The sequence below is a fragment of the Thalassophryne amazonica genome, chromosome 11, assembly GCF_902500255.1.
Source record: "Thalassophryne amazonica chromosome 11, fThaAma1.1, whole genome shotgun sequence".
Taxonomy (NCBI): Eukaryota; Metazoa; Chordata; class Actinopteri; order Batrachoidiformes; family Batrachoididae; genus Thalassophryne; species Thalassophryne amazonica.
The window spans coordinates 45,890,161-45,915,408 of NC_047113.1; the positions used below are offsets into that span (position 1 = coordinate 45,890,161).

At 39.6% G+C, this 25,248-nt stretch overlaps 1 protein-coding gene across 2 annotated transcripts in view; it reads right to left on the bottom strand.

The window, feature by feature from the left end:
• Positions 1 to 25,248, bottom strand: part of pdlim7 (PDZ and LIM domain 7) — a 94,804-nt gene that overhangs the window by 45,720 nt on the left and 23,836 nt on the right. For both annotated transcript variants that reach the window (XM_034181451.1, XM_034181452.1), the window contains exons 3-5: positions 20,839 to 20,990; positions 4,594 to 4,621; positions 810 to 1,006 (exon numbers count right to left, since the gene is read on the bottom strand). In XM_034181451.1, coding sequence (XP_034037342.1) covers positions 810 to 1,006; positions 4,594 to 4,621; positions 20,839 to 20,990 — 377 coding nt within the window. The remainder of the gene's footprint in view (positions 1 to 809; positions 1,007 to 4,593; positions 4,622 to 20,838; positions 20,991 to 25,248) is intronic.

Sequence of the window (25,248 nt, forward strand, 5' to 3'; positions counted from 1 at the left end):
TATTATTGTGAACACCCCCTTGTCTACTTTTTTTTTTTTACTAATAGCTCAATTTCATAGCCTTAAGAGTGTGCATATCATGAATGCTTGGTCTTGTTGGATTTGTGAGAATCTACTGAATCTACTGGTACCTTGTTTCCCATGTAACAATAAGAAATATACTCAAAACCTGGATTAATCTTTTTAGTCACATAGCACTACTATTATTCTGAACACTACTGTATTTCATTCATGCATTTCTTTAATATGAAAAAAACAAAGTAGAAAGCTGCATTACAACCAAAATTATTTGATCACTGGCCAACGGTTCATTGACTCTACTTGGATATTAGAAATACACAATAAATCAATATTTTGGAGAAACTAACGAGATAAATTATGCAACATGAATGGAGATATGACATCAGACTATGGTAGTGACACAGATTTATGATGGATTTTCAGAAAGAAACAAATACAATAAAAACAATTCATTTAGTGGATGCATGAACATGGGAAATCAAATTTAAAAAGTCACGCTATCCTCACATTCTGTTAAACTGTTGGCAAACACTGAGGCCAGGAAGATATTTGGACATCACTCCTATATTCCTTCTGTCAGTAAAATTCCTGATGCCATTTTGACATTGTTCTGCAGTAGTGATAGAAACTAATTTCTTAAGCTAATGCAGTCTGGAAGTCATTACTTCCTGGTGCTTTCTCTGGAGTGTAAAACCAGATGAGTGAGACAACAAAAAGATCACAAAACCACATCAGTTACACTGCCATTCCCAGGAGAACAATGACTGTTTATTTAATCATCCACCTACCCGTTCTGTGGCTGCTGCACACTGGCACGGCCCTGTGAGTGCGGAACGCTAAGCTTAGGCGAGTAGGCCACGGGTTTAATAGCAGGTCCTGAGTTGGTACTACCACCACCTGGTGTAAAAGGCCTCGCCATCTTGTTAATGGTTGTGCTGGGGGCAAACGAGTACTTTGGCTGAACAGAAGTCAGGGCAACTGAATCCTATGAAGGCGTAAGAGAGGAACACAATGCAACACAACACACAACATGCAGTTATACTGTTTTTGTTTGTATGTTTGTTTTTGTTTTGACAGACAGTAATATTTCCTTTCTGCTACTGCAAACGCCCATGTTTTATCAGGACATTAATCATGAAGCACAATACAGTGTCCCTAAGAATCACAGTGCTTAACCCCATGTCAAAAATCATGGAGATTATTAACCCTTTCAAGACAAAATTACAGGCATAACACACCAATCTGGAAGCACTATTTCATACTGCAACTAGAAGCACTCGGAGAGCACAAACCTCCGCCAAGGCCATAGGGTCACTGACGTCACATGGAATACCTTTTGGCAAAGAGACTTATTCCACGTCGTTTCACACATCTACCGTCATGTTTCAGATTCAGTGGTTAACCCTCTGGGGTCCGAGGGCATTTTTTGAAAAGTTCACTTGCCTGGCATAAATGTTTTATTATTGCTGTTAACAGTTCTCCCTACATCCCACAATCAAGTTTTATGTCTCTTTTTTTCAGGACCTGTACTTTCAAAATATATATGCTATAGTTGTGTTTTATAAGTGTAATAAAGGTTTACAATCAGAAATAAGAAAGGAAAAAGTAAAGCAGAAAATAATTTTCCACACACATTTATTCAAAACACACAGCAAGCTATAATAAACTAGTAACACATCACTCCTAAAAACAATCTTTGGTGCGTCATGTTAGGTGAATCTGCCCTACGATTGGATTCTGGAAAACCACGTGACGGTGAACCAATTCCAACTGGACACTCACATTGCTCATGTCATCACACAGCTTCTATGAGGAGTACAAAGATGGTGGACGGTGGCTCGAAAGTCCGCAGAGTTAACTTTTCAGCAAAAAAAAAAAAAAAAAAAAAAAAAAGTATGTTTCTATCTCATATCATTAAAAGTTATTCATAATTTAGTAAAGCTTGGTCTCAGCCGTCATATACGACAGCGTCAGCTCCTAGAGGGTTAAGCTCTTAGATCTTCAGCAAATGTATTTATAAAGAGAAACTGCATGAACTACACAAGTTTTTTTTATTTTCTAATAAGTTTATTTAATGAGGAGAAACAAATGCTAAATTATTGTTGTGTCGTAACTTAATTTTTGTTCAGCCTTTGTGACCCGTCTTCATGAAGGTAGATGCAAAAATTTTGAAATTGGCCCTATCCTGCAATGATAAAGAATCCTTAAAAAAATTACTGGATCGGGATCATGTTCTGGATCATTACCAAAATTTAATGACTTCTAAGTTAGGCCAAGATACACCCCTGGTAAAAATTTCATTGAAATCGGTTGAGGATTTTTTGAGTAATCCTGCTAACTAACAAACCAACCAACCAACCAACCAGGGGTTGAAATAGTAAGTGCATGTGCTAGTTTGTGCACATATGATTCGAGCGGTGCACGTAATTTTATACTGCACTAGCACTGGTGCAAGTAACTTTATCCAAGTTTTATCAACTATAAGCACCAGTAGAATGAAGCAATAAAGGAATAAATAAGGAAAAAAACAATTTCCAGTGTGTTGTCTTCGTCTTCTCTGCATTTTATGACTCTCACACACGGAGCGAGTTGCTCTATTTGTTGTGTTCGTGCGCGCACATGTAAACAAAAAAGAAAAAAAACTGTCTCTCTCTCTCTGCTCTCAAACTCTGTCATCATTGTGTTATAAACCAGTCACCATTAGTTTTATTATACATCTGTGTAGTTAATAAAATTATCTTCACAGACGATTAGTTCGCTCGCGCACGTGAAAAAAAAAAAAACTGGCTGCTGCTGCGGTTCCTTTACAGAACCCGGGAGAGGTCACTTAAAGTGATTTTTTTTTTCTGGCCATGATAATTTGTGCGCACGTTTTCCTTTAATTGAGCCCACGAATTAATAAAACGTGCTCACGTTTTCCTGACCATGATAATTCGTGCGCATGTTTTCCTTTAACTGAGCCCTCAAATTAATAAAACATGCGCACGTTTTCCTTTCATTCAAAATGAACTTCATAATATGAGCTAAACTGTCATACTCATGAGGAGGAGACGCTTTGCCCTCAGCATCCTTTTTAATGTGCTTAAACTCCAGATGATGCCATGCTGGGTAGCTGGAGTTCTCTGTATGTCCTTGTGCGCCCAAACCGTGATATACCCTGACCAGATCCATTTCTAATGGGGAAATGTATTACACCGTCCCCGGGTTTTATGGCTAATAGTCAACATTTATGTGTCAAGACAATGTTGAGTGCACATTTTACAAATTGTGGCCACGTTTAAGTAGATCGTGCCCTTGTTTTACTCAAACGATGCTTAAAACGTGCGCACAATATCATAAAACAAGTGCACAATATACGAAAAAATGCGCACATTCTCTCCAAATGCAAAACATTTTGCGATGACACTTCCAGGGCTCCGTAGTTCCTTGCTCTCTTTCCCCTCAAACTCTGTCATAATTGTGTTATAAACCAGTCACCATTTGTTTTATTATACATCTGTGTAGTTAATAAATAAAATAATCTTCACGGACGATTCGTTCGTGCGTGCACGTGAAAAAAAAAAAAAAAAAAAAAACAACTGTCTGCCGCTGCTGCTGCTCTCCCCTCAAATTCTCCCCAGAGAGGAAGAGTCTGACACATCAGAGGAAGAGTTTTAGGGTTGATACAAGACTAACTTTTAGTTGTGCAAGTAACTTTTTTTGGTGCAAGTAATTTTTTTTGCTACTAGCACCAGTGCAAGTAGGTTAAAAAAAATGTATTTCGACCCCTGAAACCAACCAACAAACAAAAGGACGGGACCGAAAACATAACCTCCTTGGCGGAGGTAATAAATATGAAGGAAAGAGATATTTTCTAGTATTCTCTCACAGCAAAAAGACTGTGCTGCATGGGCAGCTCTCTTAAAGCCTGCAGGATTTTTTTTCCCCTGCAAGAAGACCTAAGACATGTGAGTGCATAATACCGCATTCATGTTGACTGGTTAACATAATCTGCTGCTGCAGTTTATTTTCAAGAAAAACAAAAAGTTCAAATGTTGTAGTGACAGGTCTCACTAATGAGATTCTCACAGAGCACTGTGCATGGGCAGCAAAAAGTGTACCAACTAAAATAGAACACTGACTTTGTTATCTTCTGTGAGAAACAGCGAGCAACAGAAGGCAGGACATGGCACAGTTATCACAATCAAAAACTACAATCAGCAGGATAAGTCATTCCCAAGAGGTCAGACAGTAAAAGGAAATGTGGCTGTTTTAGAGTTATGCCAGGAACTGTGCAAGGCATCACAAAATTAACCACAGGAAATTCTCAAAGCAACATTCACACCATTCTATCAGGCAAACAACCAATTTAGTGACTCAGTGATCCTTTGCAAACAATGTGTGAGCCATGTGAGACTGAGATGTAGCTTAAATAAACACAAAGTGACATAACACAGTCAAAGTAATTGAGAGCATTTAATGGAAATTTCAGATTCAGTAATGAAGTCACTGTAGGTCAGACAAAGACCTCATGACAAAGCCTCCAGGGGTCACACAGAGGAGAAATTATGTTGCACAGAAACACAGTCTTACCTTCTGGTCACCACCCGTTTTAAAAGCTCTGCATGGAGAAAACAAAGTCATGAAACAGTAATTAGGACATTGTTACATTAAACTAATTTAATTACAATTTATTACAAGTCTTAAGTACTGCAGTTTCCTAAAAATGCTCCCATGGGACTAATCATGTCAGTATTGGCACCATATAATAGATTGCATCAATCAACAGCTCCTACTGCTTCTGCCGCCAGTTCAACGTGTACAACGGGAACTGCTTCAGGAAGATCAACCCATATAAACTTCCACAAAAAGAACAACCCGACATGACAAAAATGGGACAAGTCAAAATCTAGACAACAAAACAGACCAGCTATCACGCTTTCAGTATGTGACCAGAGAATGGCACACAAGAACAGAAGTAACTATTTAAAAAAACATGTCATAGTTCTCGCTAGTGTTATAACAGAGCAACGGCCAGTTACACTGCTGCCTGAAAAGAGTATGCTGCAGTTGGACCTTTACATTGTTTTAGAGTGTGTAGCGGGAAAATGATCATTTCCCTATGTTGATTGTGGAACGCCTTGGGGTTCCCCCGTAGGAGCTGGGGGAGGTGTGTGTGGATCGGAAGGTCTGCGCTGCAAAAGCGGAAGAAAATGGATGGATGGATGGATTGTGGACCAGCTGCTTCTGATTCATAATCAGTGGATCCACAATCTATTCATCAACCTCCATTTAAAGATGTCAATCGTGACTCACCTTTCTGCTGATTAAAGTCGGTCCAGTGTGACTTGCATATGGGTCTTTACTCTTCAAAAGGCTTTTTTATAAACAGGTGTAATTGATAAACCGGATAATATGATGTATTTAATCAGTTACTACAACTTTATTACCTACAGTTACTCCAACCCAGTTACTTTTTTGAGGTTACCACCAACCAATCTACAAGCTACACTTGCATGGCTCTATAGCTTACCGCAAGTCATCCCGTTACCCTTACTTTGAAGTTACTTGCCTTTGATTAATGGTCAAATGAAACATCTGGATTCAGACACCAATTTAATCAGCTTTTCCCAAGGTCTACACCACCAAATTTCATTACATTGGTCAACTGTTGTTTTAGATATTTTGCTGACAAACAAACAGTAAAAAATACATAACCTCATCAGCTGAGGTACTGAAATACTCATGCCTGTGCAGCCACTGACAGAGCAATGTTAAAGACAGAATGACAGCACTGTAAAACATGATAATATAGATACAGAGAGAATAAGCAGCGTGACATGTCTGAGCATGACAGACGTTTGTAAAAACAAGAGAAATCATTGTGCCACATATACGGCAACTCGCCTGCTGTCTTTTTACAGCCTCCCATTATTTGAACCAGACTTTGACCAGGGATTTAAGGAATGTGCATGACTACATCAACAATATTTATTTTGGCAAACTGGACTGCAGTGAAACAAATGTGGAGATTATTATGTTACACTTTCAGGTAATACTTTGTCTCATGTTCTAGTTTGTCCTGTGTTGCAACCTAAAACTGTATGCACACACTATGAAATAATTTCCTGATACATTTTTTAATTCTTCTATATTTTAGTTGATATGCATTTAACTTCCCAAACGACACTAAATATTTTTTTTTATATTTAGAAAAAATAAAATAAATAAAAATAATAATAAACCTTGCGGTAATGAAGATTGCGTATGTCACTGACATGCTCAATTCACAAGCCTGGACGTTAATCACTGGCACTGAAACACAGACTGACTCCTTGCAGATGCTAAGCGATACCACGCAGAGTTCTTCCTACAATCTAAAGCTCTTTTTTATTATAATTATTCCACTCCCTAAAAAATCTGGACAAAGCCTAAACCTTTCCCATAAAAGAAGCCATAAACTGCACTTTGTTGCTACACAAAATGAGACACTAAACCTAAACAAGCAATCCACTCTATTTTATCAGTACAGCTGTCCTCCTCTCCTGACCAAAAAAAGAAACAAGTTGATCAATTGCAACATAAGAATAAATAAAACTGACAAAAACGCTTCACTGAGAAGTGTTTTAGGAAACCAATACTTGCTTACCTTGCAATGCAATAACAATAAGAGAGGGCAAGATAATGACTTGGGATTTATGGAAAGAGTACCATGGGTAAAAGAGGAGAAAAAAAATGAAATGTTTACAACCACTAAACTCCACAAGGAGGTGGGAAAATGAACAGGCAAACCACAAAGTGGAGTGTGGCTGACTTGAAGCAAACATATAAACTTACTGTAGGACACAACACTCCCTTATATGAGATAAAGGGTATAAAAATATCCACTAAATGTCTAAAAAGCACTTTTTTTTAGTTTCCATTGCTAAGGAGATTATGTTTTTTGGATTCATCTCATCTGTCTGTGGACAGCATAACTCAAAATGTTGGGGGAGCACCCAAAAAAGATTGGAAATGACCTTCATACAGTGCATCCAGAAAGTAGTCACAGCACTTCACATTTTGTTATGCTACAGCCTTATTCTAAAATGGATGAAATATATTTTCCCCTCAAAATTCTACACACAACACCCTATAATGACTATGTGGAAAAAAGCTTTTAGAGATTTCTGAAAATTTACTTAAAAAAAAAAAAAAGAAATCACATGTGCATAAGTATTCACAGCCTTTGCCATGAAGCTCAAATTTGAGCTCAGGTGCATCCTGTTTCCACTGATCATCCTTGACATTTCTACAGCTTAATTGGAGACCACCTTGGGTAAATTCAGTTGATTGGGGATGATTTGGAAAGGCACACACCTGTCTACATATAAGGTCCCATAGCTGACAGTGCATATCAGAACACAAACCAAGCATGAGGTCAAAGGAATTGTCTGTAGACCTCTGAGACAGGTTTGTCATGAGGCACAAATGTGGGGAAGGGTACGGAAACATTTCTGCTGCTTTGAAGTTCCCAATGAGCACAGTAGCTTCCATTATCCATTATTAATGGAAGCTGTCTTGATTCACCTGTACTCTTCCTAGAGCTGCCCGCCAGTCTAAACTGAGCGACCATGGGAGGAGGACCTTAGGGCCCTGTCCCACTGGGGAGAGGATTAATTGCGCATGAATTGAGTATACAAATTGCGGGCGTTCGTTGTCATGTGCAACAAAAATGGCCAAATGTCCCAAGTATGAATTACAGATATATTAATAATATATAGCGAATATATGATGAACAATCAAGGTTATATAACGCATGTAGTGAGGAAACTGATCCGACACATTGAGATTATCACGGCAGTATTACGGGTGTATTATGAATGCATCACGCACATGTTGCGCGTGCACGGCATCTGCATTGCGGTCATAAAAGAAGCGCACTCGGGCCGTCGGCATCACTATTCACACCAACAATACAGCCTCTGGAGCATTTGCTGGACTTGGACAAGTTGACCACAGAGTGTTGTCATGCGAGGGTTAACTGTTCATGAGTTTGGGGAGCCGGAGGGGGAAGCCGCTCAGGGTGTGAGACGGGTTTTTTTTGTTGTTGAGAGTGTCACAGAAAACAGACCTCAGCATGAGTTGTGGTTAAACAGCAACTCTTCCTTTTGTTGGTGTTAAATAAAAGTCCTGGATTGCAGCAGCTACGTCTTTGTGGATTTACACAGCCGGACCAGTACTGACTGGCAGGTATGTCGCTTTCTGCCACATATAGTACTTTGGGTTTACGTGACGTGTTTGTTATGCATTCACAGATTGTTCACAAATCAGCTGCAAAGTAGATGTAATAAAAACGCTTTACTCGTGGCCAATTTGTATGCATTCGCTACAACAAATTTTAGTTTGTGATGTGGACATGATAGGCACGCAATATATCTGTTTTACACACTGTCCCAGTCTGCTCCAAGCCGCAAATCCCCGTCAGTTGCGGATATCAGCGGTTAACTGCAGATATTCAGCGCATAGAGTGAGTATGTATTGTGTATGAATTGAGTATATATGGAGTATGTAAGGCAGATGTCATCCGCATTCAGATTTTTGAACAGCTCAAAAATCCTGGCTGCAGACATGCGTGCGTCTGCGGATGATCACGGGCGTGTTCGGATGACGGCCGACTCATACAGGCATGTTACACGGATATTGTGGATATTTGGCGAATATGGGCCAATTTTGTGCGCAATCCATAGGCAAATCCTTCTAAATGCCAGTGGGACAGGGCCCTTAGTCGGGGAGGTGACCAAGAACCTGATGGTCACTCTGTCAGAGCTCCAGCATTCCTGCGTGGAGAGAGGAGAAACTTCCAGAAGGACAACCATCTCTGAAGCAATCTACCAATCAGGCCTGTATAGTAGAGTGGCTCGACGGAAGCCACTCCTTAGCAAAAGGCACATGGCAGCCCACCTGGAGTTTGCCAAAAGGCACGTGAGAGACTCTCAGATCATGAGAAACAAAACTCTCTTGTCTGGTGAGACAAAGATTGAACTCTATGGTGTGAATGCCAGGTGTCATGTTTGGAGGAAACCAGGCACTATCTCTACAGTGAAGCATGGTTGTGGCAGCATCATGCTTTGGGGATGTTTATCAGCGGCAGGAACTGGGAGACGAGTCAGGATTGAGGGAAAGATGAATGCAGCAATGTACAGAGACATACTGGATGAAAACCTGCTCCAGAGTGCTCTTGACCTAAGACTGGGGTGATGGTTTATCTTTGAGCAAGAAAATGACTCTAAGCACACAGCCAAGATATCAAAGAAGTGGCTTCAGCATAACTCTGTGAATGTCCTTGAGTGGCCCAGTCAGAGCCCAGACCTGAATCTGATTGAACATGTCTGGAGGGATCTGAAAATGGCTGTGCACAGATGCTCCCCATCCAAACTTATGGAGCTTACAAGGTGCTGCAAAAAGGAATGGGCAAAACTGCTTAAACTGCATTTTGATGCTACGTTTTCCTCAATATCAAAGTCACACCCTTGTGTAAAGTGACTGCTCCATGCCTTACACTGCACATGCTCCTTTTAAAGATATCCACCACATAAGGTCAGGGAAGGACTGGTGTGGTACTACAGTCTCAAAAGACTACAGCGAGCACAAAGTGGGTAGAGGCACATGCATAGAGAGATTTCATGGGCTTATGTGCAAGTGGCTGGAGCATTACTTTTTGTCATTGAAGTTATTGTTATCATTAATTCCCCCCCATTTTGTTACTGCACATCACTCAGACAGGACACTTTTGCCGTCAAACTATCCTAATTTACCATGGGTCTGCTCTCTTGAACTGGTATGAGTAGTCATTATAAAAAGGTAACTGATAATCCCACCAAATTCATATCCTGGAATGTTAAAGGGGTCAATAACCCAGTTAAAAGACAAAACGTTTTATCTTATTTGCAGCAGCTGAATGTAGACGTAGCCTTTTTAACAAAAAATCCACCTATGTAATGCAAATGTTGCCAGTCTCAAACGAAGATGAATCGGTCAAGTATTCCATTCAAAATTTAATTCAAAGGCAAGAGGGACAGCTATATTAATAAATAAAAATATAAAAAGTTATTAGCAATCCTAATGGGTGATATGTTATTGTGGCTGGACAGTTCTTTGCCAATCCTGTAATTTGTATGCACCAAACTGTGATGACAGTAATTTTTTTGAAAAACTATTTTTGATGATACCCAAGATTGATAATGGATAGCTTATAATAGGAGGGGATTTCAATCTTGTACTGGATGTCACCCTGGATAGGTCATCAGCTAAACCTCAGAGCCTTTCTAAGTCTGCAGGAGTTGTGAATGATTTCATGCGTCAGTGTGGCCTTTCAGATGTTTGGAAATTAAAATTTCCTAACACTAGAACTTATTCTTTTTTCTCAAATGTACATCACACCTACACCCGCATAGATTATTTTTTATTGGCTAATAGGCTTTTACCTAAGGTCAAAACTTGTTCATACACCAGTATTATCAGATCACAGTGTTTTACAGCTTAACTTGGATCTTCCAAACTGCCCCACCCCTAACAGAATCTGGAGATTTAACCCTCTTATTCTATCAGATGAGAAATTCATAGAGTTTATCTCATCCCAAATTAAATTTTTCCTAGAGACAAACACCTCCCCTGAGGTTTCATTTGCCACACTATGGGAGACTCTTAAAACATACATTCGTGGATAAATCATAGCTTACTCCTCTGCACTTAGAGAAAAGCATTCAAAACTGCATGAAATCTCCCAACGAATACTAGATATTGATTTGAAATATGCTCAAAGCCCGAATCCGGTTCTTTACAAAGACCGCTTGAAATTACAAACTGAATTCGACCTACTAACCACTGATGAGGCAACATGCCTAATTATGAAAGCCAGGCATAATGTCTATGAATTTGGACACAAATCAAATGGACTATTAGCTCTGCAAGCTCGTCAGGCAGTAGCTGCTAGCTCGATCACAAAGATCCAATCACATACAGGTGAGGTAATGACAGATCATGATGACATAAATAAAGCTTTCTCTCAGTTCTACTCTGAGCTTTATACATCAGAATGCAGTGGTGACTCTGTCCTTGCTCACAACTTCTTCAAAAACCTGAATCCCTAGCATATCAGAGGTCCAAAATGCTAAACTGAGTGCAGACATTTCCATTTCTGAAATTGTTGCAGCTATTAATTCCATGCAAAATAAGTCACCTGGCCCTGACGGGTATATGTGTGAATTCTACAAAAAGTTCGTCCACCTACTAGCACCAATTCTTCAATCTATGTTCAGAGAAGCACTCTCTCTAGCTACCCTTCCAGTGACACCGAGACAGGCCATTTCTCTATTGGCAAAAAAACAAAGATCCACTCTTCTGTGCATCGTATCATCCAATTTCTTTGTTAAATGTTGATTTTAAAATATTATCCAAAGTATTGGCCAAACGCCTAGAGAGTGTGATCCCCGATATTATTTCACCTGATCAGACTGGATTTATACAAGGCTGACACTCTTACTCCAATTTGAGAAAGTTATTCAATATCGTACACTCAACCCAGTCAACATGCCCCGAGGTAGTAATTTCGCTCGATGCTGAAAAGGCCTTTGACCGGGTCGAATGGGAACATTTATTTTTTACTCTTCAAACGTTTGGCTTTAAAGAGGCGTTCATAGCCTGGATCAGGTTGCTTTACTCTTCCCCACTGGTGTCGGTGATCTCTAATAATACTCCATCTGGTTACTTCCCTCTCAGATGGGGGACAAGACAGGGTTGTCCTCTGTCCCCTCTCCTTTTTGCACTGGCCATTGAGCCCTTGGCAATTGCACTGCAACATTGTAAGGACTTTAAAGGTATACAGCGGGAAGGCTTAGAGTTTAAAACTTCTCTTTATGTAGATGAAATGCTCCTGTACATTTCCGACCCAATCTCATCCATCCCTTGCATTTTAGATATTTTAAAACAGTTGGGAAAGATCTCCGGATATAAACTGAATTTGCAAAAGAGCAAACTCCTCCCCCTGAACTCTAAGGCAGATGAAATTCCCTCTAATCTTAAGAAAAACTTTATCATTGTCGTTAATAAATGTAAGCGGGCCTCTCTACCATTGTCAATAATAGGACGTGTTAACCTTATTAAAATGATAGTCTTGCCAAAATTTTTATATCTTTTCCAAAACATCCCAATTTTAATAAAAAAAAAAATATATATATATCTTTCTTTAAAACACTTGATAAAACCATTGTCTCTTTCATATGGGCAAACAAACCTAGCCGTATTAGTAAGACTCACCTCCAAGGATTAAAGTGTTCTGGAGGACAGGCGCTGTTGAATTTGATTTCTTATTAGTGGGCATGCAACATCCAGAAATGAATTCATTGGTTGGAAAATGACCTGGCCGCAGAGACAGCAAACTGGGCACAATTGGAGCTTTCATCATGCCAACATCACCTAGGCTCAGTCATCTGTGCAGCCTAGCCACTTATAAGCAATACTCTGAGCTCAAATGCAACAGTTAATCAATCATAAGAATTTGAGTGCAATTTAGAAGACATTTTGGGCTTCAGGGGCCTTCTGCTCTCTCTCCTGTCAGGTCAAATCACATGTTCATTCCCTCTTGCACTGATATTGCATTCAATTTGTGGTTTAACAAAGGGATCAAGTCTATTTGTGACTTGTATATAGAAGACATATTTATGTCTGTCTTTCTCTCAACTATCCTAAACCTACGATTTACCTAAGAGCCATTTTTTCCGTTATTTACAGATAAGGAGCTTTGTACAAAAGACATTTAATTCATTTCCACATAAGCCCCCCCCCCCAAAAAAGTCACATCAAATACATTCTGGAACTGAAATCAGACCGGAGAGGGCTTGTAACCCAGATCTATGATCTCATCCAGAACATTAACCCACAGTCCACTGAAAATTTAAGGAAGGCCTGGGATTTTGATCTTGGAATAGTTTTCAGAGACGATCAATGGGACTCCATCTTAAAACTAATACACACATCTACCTCTGCTAAGCACAGTTTAATCCAACTGAAGGTGGTGCATAGAGCTCACTTTACCAAGGCCAGGCTGGCAAAGATCTATCCGAATGCTAACCCATTATGCCCCCGGTGCAGAGCTCAACCAGCAGACCTAATCCACATGTTCTGGCTGTGCCCGAACCTCTCCAACTTTTGGTCGAGCATTTTTAAAGCCTTTAGTGAGATGTTTGGAACCCAGTTAGATCCTGATCCAATCTGTGCCCTTTTTGGTCCAACTCCAGAGAGATCTCGGGCTGTCTTACCCGCTCAAGCACATGTAGTTGTAGCCTTTACCACACTCCTGGCGAGATGCTTAATCCTCCTCAGGTGGAAACAACAAGCCCCTCCATCTTTCTCTCGTTGGGTTAAGGATAGTATGTATTTCTTAAAACTAGAAAAAAAAAATTAAATATATACACTTAAAGACTCCTCTCAATGCTTTCTTAAAACATGGAGGCTTTTTTTTTTTTAAGACCTTTTATGACTTGTTGCAGGAACCCCTTGACAATGAGGCAGAACTGACACATGATCGATTGTAGCAGTGACACCCCCCCCCCCCATTTAATTATTCGTTTAATTATTGACTCTTATTTTAACTTATTTATGTTATTGTATTATTTCATTACTTTTTTTTCTCTTTTTTTTTATTTCTTACAAGTATATATACAGAAAAGAACAGTAGTCAAACAGTATGGGATCAGCTCACAAGGGACAGGAGGCATTACAGTTTCAGATCACATTTTCATTTATATAAGTGAAGAGAATAAAAAATAAAATCCATTCAAATGTTAATGTCTTTGTTTATATAACTTATCCATTTGCACCATTTCCTATTATAATCTTCTTTTTTAGTCTCAAACAGTAAGTCATTTTTTCCATCACACAAATTTCCTGTACTATATCCAACCATTCTTTTTGTCTAGGTGGGTCTGAGGAAAGCCACTTTCTTGTTATGGCCTTCCTGGCAGCCGTAAGAAGAATTTTTACCAGATAATTATCCTCTTTCACTACTATACCTATATTTCCCAAATACAGGGTGGAACAGTCCTTGGAAACCCTATATCCAAGCACATCATTTATCACAGTGTTCACGTCATCCCAAAACAGTTCTATTTTAGGGCAACACCAGAAGATGTGTGTGGTTTGCATTTATTTGACCACATTGCCTCCAGCAAAATGCAGTCATTCCATTTTTCTTCCATTCTTTAAATGTTCAGTCATACAGCCCAGGCCTAAATTCACCATCCAATGTTATCCATTTTAATATTTTTAGCCCCTTTTTCAGTTTAAGTTGTCTGGTAAGAGTAAACCACATTTCCAGTGTAAATATTGTTATTGGATCAATCAAATTCCTAATATGGCCAGGGATTGTTTTTTCTCTCCCAAGAGTGTTTAGATGTGATAGTCAGGGATGTATGTCTCAACCTCTTTCCATCTTGCTATATAATTTTCATCACACCAGTTAACTAGTGGTCGAAGCTGAACTGCATAAAAATATATCTTAAAGTTTGGGAGTGCCATTCCACCTTTATTCTTTGGCAATTGGAGCGTAGTGTATTTAACTCTGGCTTTCCTCCCTCCCCAAATAAACCTAGATACTAATTTATCCCATTCTATAAATTGTTTTGGTGGAATATCTATTGGCAGGGATTGAAATAAATACAATAACCTTGGTAAAATATTCATTTTCACTATATTTATCTTACTACTAAAATCCAATGGTAAGACCATCGTTCCATGTCCTTTTTTATATTTTGATTTATGTAGTTGTAATTAGCCCCATACAGATTTGAGATATTTTTGGTTATATATACTCCTAAGTATTTAATCTGTTTTGAGTCCCATTTACTCCATATTTATGTTTGATTTGTATTGAGGGGGTGTAATTAAATGAGAGAATCTGGGTTTTTGCAAGATTTAATTTGAATCCTGCATAACTGAATTTTTCTATAATTTCCATCATTCGCAGGAAAGAGGTATCTACATCTGATAAGTAAAGCACTATATCATCCGCAAAGAGGCCTATTTTTTGTTCCCTATTTCCAACAGTTATACCCTTCAATTCCGTATCCTGGCGGATTGCTTGTGCCAATAGTTCTATATAAATGGCGAACAATGTGGGGCTAATCCAACATCCCTGTCTCGTTCCTCTACCCAGTACGATTCTCTCAGTTAATGATCCATTCACCTTTACCCTTGCAGTAGGTTGTTGATAAATTGCCTTAATACAATTAATTGATTCTTCAGTGAAGCCAAATTTTCCTAGTGTTTGGTATAAAAAAAATCCCAATTTACTCTATCAAATGCCTTTTCTGCATCGAGGCTTATCATAGCTGCATTGTAGCTTTCTTTTTGAATTTTATGTATGATGTGTAGCGTTCTTCTAATGTTGTCTTGTGTTTGTCGGCCAGATATAAATCCTGTTTGATCTTCCTCAATTAAGTCTGGCATGAACTTTTCAAGTCATTTACAGATAATTGAAGTGTATAATTTATAGTCCACATTTAGAATTGATATGGGTCTATAATTACTACAATTTTCCTTATCTTTGTTTTCTTTAGGGATTAAAGTTATAATTGCCTCTTTCCATGATGGGGGTATCTTACCTTCTTTCATAATCCAGTTAAAAGTCCTAAGTAGAAGTGGACTCAGTTCATTTTGGAACACTTTATACCACTCTACAGGAAAGCCATCACTACCTGGGGTTTTATTTGTTCTTAACCTACCTATTCCCTTCTACATCTCCTCCAGTGATATTTCTGATGTTACTATCTTATTTTGTTTCTCTCCAATACTAGGTAGATCAAGTGGATTTAAAAAAATCTCTCATTAATTTAGTATCTACCGTCGATGTTTGTGTATATAGTTTTTTATAATAGTCCCTGAAGATATGTTCTATTTCTTTTGGCTCGGTCATCAGTTTGTTTGTATTATGATCTTTTATTTTATGAATTGTATTATCAGCTTGCTGTTTTCGTAATCTCCGGGCGAGTAGTTTAGTGGATTTAGGGCCCAATTCATAATATGCCTGTTTTGTGAATCTTGCTTTTTTCTCTATCTCTTGACCCAATATCTCATCTATGCGTCTCTTCAAAACTTGTTCGTAAATTTTCTGATCCTTATTTTTGCCATATATCTGTTCCGATTCGTTCAAATCTGAGATTAATTTGTTATATGTTTCTGTTCTGATTTTCTTCAAATAAGTCATCCTCACAATTAATCTGCATCGTATTACAGCTTTGAGAGAGTCCCATAGTTTAATCTAATTTATATGTATGTATGTTGGTTTCTTGCTGGCCAAGTGTACATCATATCCTATGAACCTGTGGGTGGGTAGGTGGGTGGGAGGAGAGGGGAATAGGGGTTCCAATATGTCAGTGTATTTGCTGATGATAATTTTTGCAGTGTGGAGATGAGTGTATAAATTGAAACGATATGCATATGTTCTGTATCTATTACCTTTGTGGGACAATAACTGGAAGAAAATAAAATAAAACGGAGTAAAAAAAAAAAAAAAAAAAAAAAAAAAAAGACTACAGCGATATGAATCATGGAGTGGAACAGAGGAGAAGTTTCATAAAAACAGATATATTTCATCTGCAGTTTGCCAGACGTTGCATGAAAGACCTCAGCCTATTACTGATCACTTTTTGCTAACAAAATCCTTCTCTGTTCCACACCAATATAAACCTGTGACTGGTGACAAGCCAAAAAAACCTGTAACTTCTTCAGAGTTGTCAATGGTATCTTGTTGGCTTCCCTCAATAGTCTCTATTGTCTGTAATTTTAAAATGTCGCAATAACATTTTTGTTGTTACTGTTGTTCATTAACTTTGGACACTTTCATAAATACTCTAATTGCACAAAACAGGTTTACACGCATTTTATTTCTGACCACATCTTAAAGTCTGTCTTTAAAAACCTGGGGTACTATTAATACTGACCTGAACTGTATTTCCATTGGTAAATGCAATCTGACCGTTGATCTTCATCGCTTCCCACAGTGGACTCTCTTCTCTCACTGTCTTTTTTGTTTGACATGTTCTCCTCCAACAAACTGTTCTCCATATTATTTGCTTATTCAGTGTAGCATGGATGCTTAGTGGTTAGCACTGTTGCCAAACAGCGAGAAGGTACTGGGATGGCTTGCAACCTGGTTCTTTCTTTGTTGTGCTCACGAGTTCTCCCTGCATTTACGTGGGTTCCATTTGCGGCTCCAGTTTCCTCACAGTTACAAAGACACGCAGGTTAGATGCAACTGATAAGCGTGAATGTGTTTGTTTGAATTTCAGCTTACCCAATGCCTGCTGGGATAGGCACCACTACACAAACCCCACCCCCAAGCCACCGTGACCCTAAAGCCTCGGCCCCACCGAGTGAAGAAGGAGCCACGCACCCTGTTTTTTTTCTTTCGTGAGCTATCGTGGCATTATAGTGGCTCAGAGTGGCTCTTAAAGGCATTATCTTCAGTTAACGAGGCTCCTCTCTGAGCATGGCGCTAATTTCAAGATGTTCAAAATTTAGCAACAACAGTGTGGCGCAGTTTGTGTTCGAGTTACTGTGACGGCTTAGAGGCATTTGCGTGGTGCTTACGAGTCTGCAAAAAGTCCATTATCCGTGCGCCTGGCAGCTTCGCAGGACCAGAGAGGCTATTTTTGGAGCGGCTCCTCCTCTTGCGCACACAATTGCACCTGCTCTGTGCGCTGGACTCTATATATTTTGTAGTGGGTTAATCATTTTCTGCCAAACCTTGGATGTTGAAAACACTTCTAATCACTTCTGGCATCACAGAGGACTGTTTCATCTGGACACTTTTTTCCTCTCTTTCCTGCTCCATGTGGGATGTATTTTGAGCAGCTTAAAGTAATTATTTTTAATGTTTTTTATAGCTTGATAAAACAGTTCCTTGCTATAAAAGTATGTCTGTATGTTGATGTCTGTTGTATGTAAAAGTATGTTGATTTAATATCTTGTTAATGGATCACTGTGTGCGCGTACTGAGGCAAGACCTGAGAGGCTATTTTTGGAGCGGGTCTCCTCTTTGCGCACCAAATTCCACCTGCTCTGTGATTATTTTGTAGCAGATTAATCATTTTCTGTCAAACCTTGGATGCCGAAAATACCTGTAATCACGTCTGGAATTAATGTATCACATGAGCTCCGCTGTGTGTGTGCACTGAGGCAATAGTGACTCCTCACCACGCTTCAAACGAGCATTTAGGCAGAACGCCAGCTCACAAAAGAGTGATATTTCAGTCAATATTGGACGAACACAAAGTTAAAATTTGGGTGACTGCGTGAAAGTGGATGTGTGTTTAAAGCCATGGAAGATAATAACTCCAGTGGAGCAGCTAAGAGCAGGAGCTGTGCAGCAACACAGGTGGAGAGCGCGCAAAAGACGGATTTTGAAGACATAACACAAAGTTAAAAGTTGTATCATGGTGACTTGTAAGCTGCGGAAGAAATAAAGAAATATATATATTGAAAATGATCCACAGGTGTATATAATAAAATGGCCACCTCATTCTATATGCAGAACGGCACCACGCGCAAAAGAGCGCTTTTGCAGAAATAAACAGACAAACACAAAGTTAAAGTGGAATCACGTTGTAAAAATGACTGTGCTTAAAGCCAGGGAAAAAATAAAGCCAGCAAGCCACGGATGGAACAGAAGCCAGAAAGAGCAGAGAGGCGGCTGTCCATGAAAGGACAACAGCAGCACGCGCGCAAAAGAGCGATTTTGCAGAAATAAACGGACAACCATAAAGTTTTGTGGGTTTAAAGCCACAAAAAAAAAAAAAAAAGCAGCCAGAGAGCCGCGGAGCCAGCGAGAAGCACAGAGGCGGCTCTCCAGGAACCCGTAGTTCGGGTCTAGCTGGTCTGGTGCATTACAGGTGGACTGCAGCCTGGCGCACAGCGCACAACTGCGGAACTGTGATGGGGTGTCTATTTTTGGACTGTGTTAAAAAAAAAAAAAAAAAAAGAAGGGACGTCTTTAAATGCTGCTGTGAATCTGTGAATTGAAAACCCACACTTTGAAGGGACCAGGTGTGGGAGGGCTGGAGGTTTGGACCAAACTCATGCCTAAACGTACGCCAACATGGCGTTATCATGGCACTACGTGGCTTAGTGTGGCTGATGCGAGCCATTCGAGGCTGTAATGACAGGTCGGTCGTGGCTCACTAGAGGCTGCTACGCGGCACATGCGGGTTACAGAGGCACATAGTGGCACCTTCATAGTGGATACATGTTAAGATGAAAACGTGGGTCATTCTTCAAATAATCACCCCACACCCATGCGTGGCTCCTTCTTCAGCCTTCATTATTCGGTGGGACCGAGGCTTTAGAGGAATAAGTGGGTTCACAAAATGGATGGATTTGCTAATTTATCTTTGCTCATCTTTCAGTCTCTTTGCAGTTTCACAAGAACCAAGAACTGTCCATTTGAACAAATAAAGTGGAGTGAGTAGAAACATTCAGTAGTCTGGTCTACAATATACTGAATAATGAACAACATCTCTGAAACAAAACAAATATCCACCAGGATGTCTAAATCTGAGACTGTTTGATTACGTTCCTTCTCTACTTTAATCTGTAAAGTCCTATAAAAATGACCTGTGGCTGTCTGGCTCAACAAGTGAACAAAGTAGATTTGTCAGCAGTTAACAGCAGTGCCTCTTGGCAGACAACAACAAAGTGATCTAGCTGTAAAAGTAGCCACGTGTAACAGCTGCGCTCACAAGCCCTACACTCAGGAGAACCACTAAATCAAAAAGGAGCCACATGGTTCCGTCTTTATTATTTCAGTCAACATCTTCTCATTTCTGGGGGCTTTACGTTCTTTATAGTTATATTTCATCTGTCTTTGGGTGGGAAACTGTTTCTCTTATAATTAAGCTCCTGATGAAACATTTTGGCTTGTGCTCTGCAGAGATACTCAAAGCAGGAATTTCTGGAAGGACTTGTGTGGACAGGTATGAATGCCGCCTGAAGGAGAGTTATCCCGTGTTAATTAAAATAGCTTGGGGAGGGGAAAAAAAAAATCCTGCTTTCAATTTAACAACAGTGTTTTAATCTGAAGGTTTTTCTAATTTCATTATAAAGGTTGAGGCATGACGCAAAGCTCCCAAGTTTCATTATTTCTATACAGCAAAGAACACTGGGACCAAAATAACAATAACCATGATTTTTGGAGACTGTTTCAGTCCTGAAAATATCACACCTTTGTGTTGCTTTGGAAAGTTATATTGCAGGATTTCATCAAATGTGTTAATGTGTTGTATATTTAATGTCAACAGAACAATAAAACTCAGATATTAAAATGTTCAGTTGTAATAACCTTAATTAAAAAATAAAATGTTTATTGTATCACCATCACCAATGTGTTTGCTCATGGGTGTTGCTCAAGTGTAGACGTTCTTCATGTATGGTACTTTGAAGTGACTTGTGCTATGATGGTGCTGTATGAATAAGATGGAATTGTTTTGATGCCTCATTGTTCTTGGAGTTGTAAGCAAAAAATGTAAAAGTGCTTTATAAATGGTCAAGTTGACCTTAAATGCACCCAAATATAAGCAGCATTTCTTCCATTGTCATTAATACCGTGTTTGCTCATTTACACATATTCCGCTAACCAGTAGACACAGGAGGACATACCATCCATGGAGAGGGTTATTTTTGTTTTGGGAGGGATGAGGACATGCAGTGTATTTTGTGGAGATTTATATTGTGGCATTTGCTCATGATAACAATGGAAAGTATCATGTAGGCTTGCACTGCATCATGCAACACCAAAAAACTTACTTGCTGAGAGTGAGAGTGAGGGAGTCTGTTGCTGCTCTGATCTTGTTTTGCGCCTCAACATGGGTCATGTCCTCTGCAATGGCATCACCAATAGACACAACCCAGTCTCCTACCCCAACACCGGCCTGAGCTGCCTTCCCACCCGGGGTCAGCTGTCAACGAAAACACAGGAACAAAACTGTAACCACAAACTACGTCATACTTACTAATTTAGTTTAAATTCACATTAAATCTCACAATTACTTATAATCCCAGTCGGCATGTCAGTTCTCACTGATGAGATTCTTCAAACCAAAGCAAATAAAAAAGTATGCTGCAAGACATGAAAGAATTTCAATGAACAAAATATTATGACCCATTATATTACCAAAAACTATAAAACGTGTGTCATGTTAAAGTACACTGAACTGCTTTTGCAGTGTTAAAAAAAAATCACTTGAACAGCAAAACGAGTCTGTGAGTTGGCGCGGACAAGCTATCTGAGGTATTTCACTCAACACTATCAGGAACACAAATTACAAGTCATCATTGTGACGCCACTCACCAGCAGATAATGTACCACAGATGTGGCAAATATAGAGAAACTCTGCAGATGGGAACCACATGTTTCATACAGATGATTCATGTTACATACGGGAAAAAGCCAAGTACTTCTTTTATCAAGACAGACAAGTCATTGACTGGTCTCGCCGACAAACCAATGACATCACCCCACCAAGGTGTCACACAGACAGCACATGCAGTGAGTCAGATGAATGGGAATGTGTCTTATTACACACCGGAGGATCACGACATAGTCTGTAATGGTTCTTTACATATATGTAACCTTTACTGCCGGCTAAGTCTTTTAAGACTGCTATACAGAGTGGAAATGCCAAAACGTGTTTTGTAAGGGCTTAGTCAGCTTTGCCCGTACAGCTTAATGAAACTGGAGACTCCTGTCAAATTCTCAGATAACTGGAGTACAAAGTGTTCAGCATCAGATAAGTGAGCAGTGCCAGGATTCCTGGCAAAAAACCCATTAGGATTACTCTCTGATGTCATGGATCCCTACAAATGTTTGCGCATCAAAAGGCTCAGGACTCAGTGGTTCAATCAATAGTTTTCTGCCACCTTCGGCTAAGCTATCACACTTGCCTCTTTGATTCTGTACATTAAACATAAACACTTGTGAGCAGCAAGTTAATATGCTCTGTAAACTAACGACAGCTCAAGCTCAAAGCTACTCTGCACCCGACAAAGACAACGAAGTCAAAGTCTGCCTTGCATCAAAACATGGCAAACCTAAAAATAGGAAGAAATGCATTCCTCAGAGTCAATCCAAGCCATTTTTATTTTACAGCCAAGTACAAACATAACTTTGATTTGCACTCTGTGGCAGCAATTAGCGGGGTTAGAGAAATGATATCTTCAGCGCAGAAGAACTTCAAGGAGTCCAAGCTGTTTAAACTGGAGAGACTAAAGTATGATTTTACAGTCCCTTGTGACATATTCTGAAAAAGGGTATGGCCTAATGTCACTTAGGTACACAACAGAAAGGACTCATTTTGCCACCGCAATTGATAATAAGAGAGTAGATCACCTTTTTCAGTAACCATTTTTCAAACAAAATGCATTTTGTTCCATTTAGCAACACACTGAGTCAATTTAGCTACATACAATGCATTCGCCTCTGGCTTATTCTTGGCTTGATGACTTTAAAGATAAATTAGGAAATATTCACTGGAGCATGTACTTTGTGTACTGATACTGTATTTGGAAATAAAAACAACCAGGTGTGTTGCTGATGTAATCACACTACCACATCTGAATTTGAGAAAAACAGAATACTGGCAGCTTCACTTTTGAAATTTGCAGTAGGCAGGTTTACAATTTATATAGAACAAATATCAGTGTTGTGTTTTTGTGGCTGACTGGTTAGGGTAGGGATATGAAAGAGCCAGATAGACAAAAACTATACAATCATCATAACAACAAGCAGCTGCTAGAGGATAATAAATTACAATAAACAGAGATGTACCATTTAGCCTTTTTTTAAGCCTTGATCCCATTCAGAATCATTTAGCAATTAGTATCTGGCGATACAGAGTCCCATTTCATTTTCTTTGATATTACACTTGTACAAGGTAGAATGCAAGCACATGAAAATCAATCCAATGTATGTGGTTGGCACTTTAACAGCTCTGCCATGAATTAAGGAAAAAAAAAAAAAAAAAATCAATTCTACTTCATGCAGAAATGTAGCAGTAAAACTAAGCACTCTAGGCTTGATTTATGAACGTTTTGCACGTGTAAAAATATGCACAAAACACACCTGCAAGCTGAGTTACTAACCGTGCACAACGAGTACTGCAGCTTTCTAATTCTCAAAATAGCATGGTCGAAAAATCGAAAAATCTTAAAAATTGTTGGACTGTGTGTACCAACAGGAAGGGTGTGGGAGGGGTGACCTCTCCCACCGGTGTGTATGCGGGGGGGAGCTCCCATGGGAATTTTTTTTTTTTTTGAAAATGCAGTACCAAATGGTGCATTTTGAGCACAATTTTAAGGATAAATAGAACAAAAAGTCAGTATTTGCTCACAAAAATGTTTGTGTTTTACATTATTTTCACAGTGAGCAGAGAAGAAAAGCAGAAAAATTGTATTCATTTCAGTCCAACAACTTTCCATTCATGACACAGAAGTCAAGTCAAAGCGAGGACACAATTATGTAAAATTTGACACTGCACAGTAAACTGATTGAACATTGTTCAGTTAAACTTATTTGAACTGATATATTATAGTAGAATAAATTTGTCATTCATAGCTGTGTAGATTCAAAACAATGGAGTTCTAGATGATATGAGGTAAAATAATCAATTTTAAAACTGAATGTCAGTGCTGGTGACAATGTAATAACTCAGACTGAACCAAGCCATTATTGAGGCAATACACCAGAATCATTTGTGGATCCAAATCAACACTCAAACTGTTTCATTGTCATTTATATGTTATTCAGCCATTTCCAGGATGCTCACAGTAAAATCAAGGTCACATTAAGCGAGTGGGTGAGCACAGTCAACACATGGAAAACAAATAATCGATCGTTCAACAAAAACCCAGAATCAATGGGAAAACCATCACTTTACACATAGTACGAATAAGTACAAATCAGGGAGGGTGAATCATGGTGAAACAGCTCGTATGAGCAAACAACAAAAAAACATCAAGGCGACGTTGGCAGGGACACGTGGTCGGGCAGGCATGAACTATCCCACTGCGCCAGTTTTGTGCACACTTGTGCACAAAACCATCATAGCGGGAACACCATGCAAGCAGCTGGAGTATGTGTAACCACATCGTGCACCTTCTGCGGGAGGAAAGAAAACTCATACATGCCACCCGCGGGATTCAAACCTGCAATTTACAAAGTTCTGACTGCCAGCCAGAAACTTTACCACTGCACTACCATCGCTGTCCTATAAAAGGTGCGTAAAATGCCTGAAATCAACAAGGGGATAAACGTATTTTAAAAAATATTACCACACACCACGGAAAAAACAAAAAAACAAAAAACAAAACGCATTTTACTGAATCCCTCTTATCAAGCGAACAATACATGTATGACCCATCTGTTCCTCTGAAGATGACCCATGGTCACAGACGTACAGTCATGAAATTACATGAATCAAGCAGTGCGCTCTTATGTCCACATCTGCTGGCCTGGTGTGTCCAGCCGGCCCAACATGCGTGTCCTGTGGACAGCTCGCTGCAGGACAGACACGACGTCATCTTGAAACAGCTCACGTGGGTGGTGTGACATTCAGATTGCCTGCAACGTGCTATGATCAGAACGCCCCTTTCACCTGGGGCAGCCTGTCAATGTGCGCTCGCTCACTGCAGCCCATCACAACAGCAATATGTTTTTATTTATGTCCACAGGAGGACAGCAAGCAGACACATGCGCATCACAGTGGACAGTTAGGTCATGTCTGTCCAACCATGGTATGTGCTCCCCAGCTGGGACATTCAGAACCAGATATCTCAACAGCTGCAGCTGTTGGTGGCCATGCCCCCTGTCAATTCAGCACACACACCAACATGTCACTCTGTTTCTGTGTTATGTGATTTTTTTGTTGTTATTTGTTATGCAATTGTGTATGCAGGTAGTGTAGTATTATTAATATACCTGTCCTGGCTGTGGTCTCTGTGTTTGTACTGTGACACGTCCTGTGCACTGAGCAGTCATTTGTGTCTCTGGTCAGCAGCTGGGAGGCGCCTCCCCGTGCTGTGTGCGCTCTGATGTGGCTGTCCACCCTGCATGTGTTCATGTCTGTACATACATATAAGCATTTTATGCAAGTGTGCCCCCCCCCCCCCCCACACGCCATATGTGTAGGGGGGAGGGACGTGAAACACACATGCCGGGGG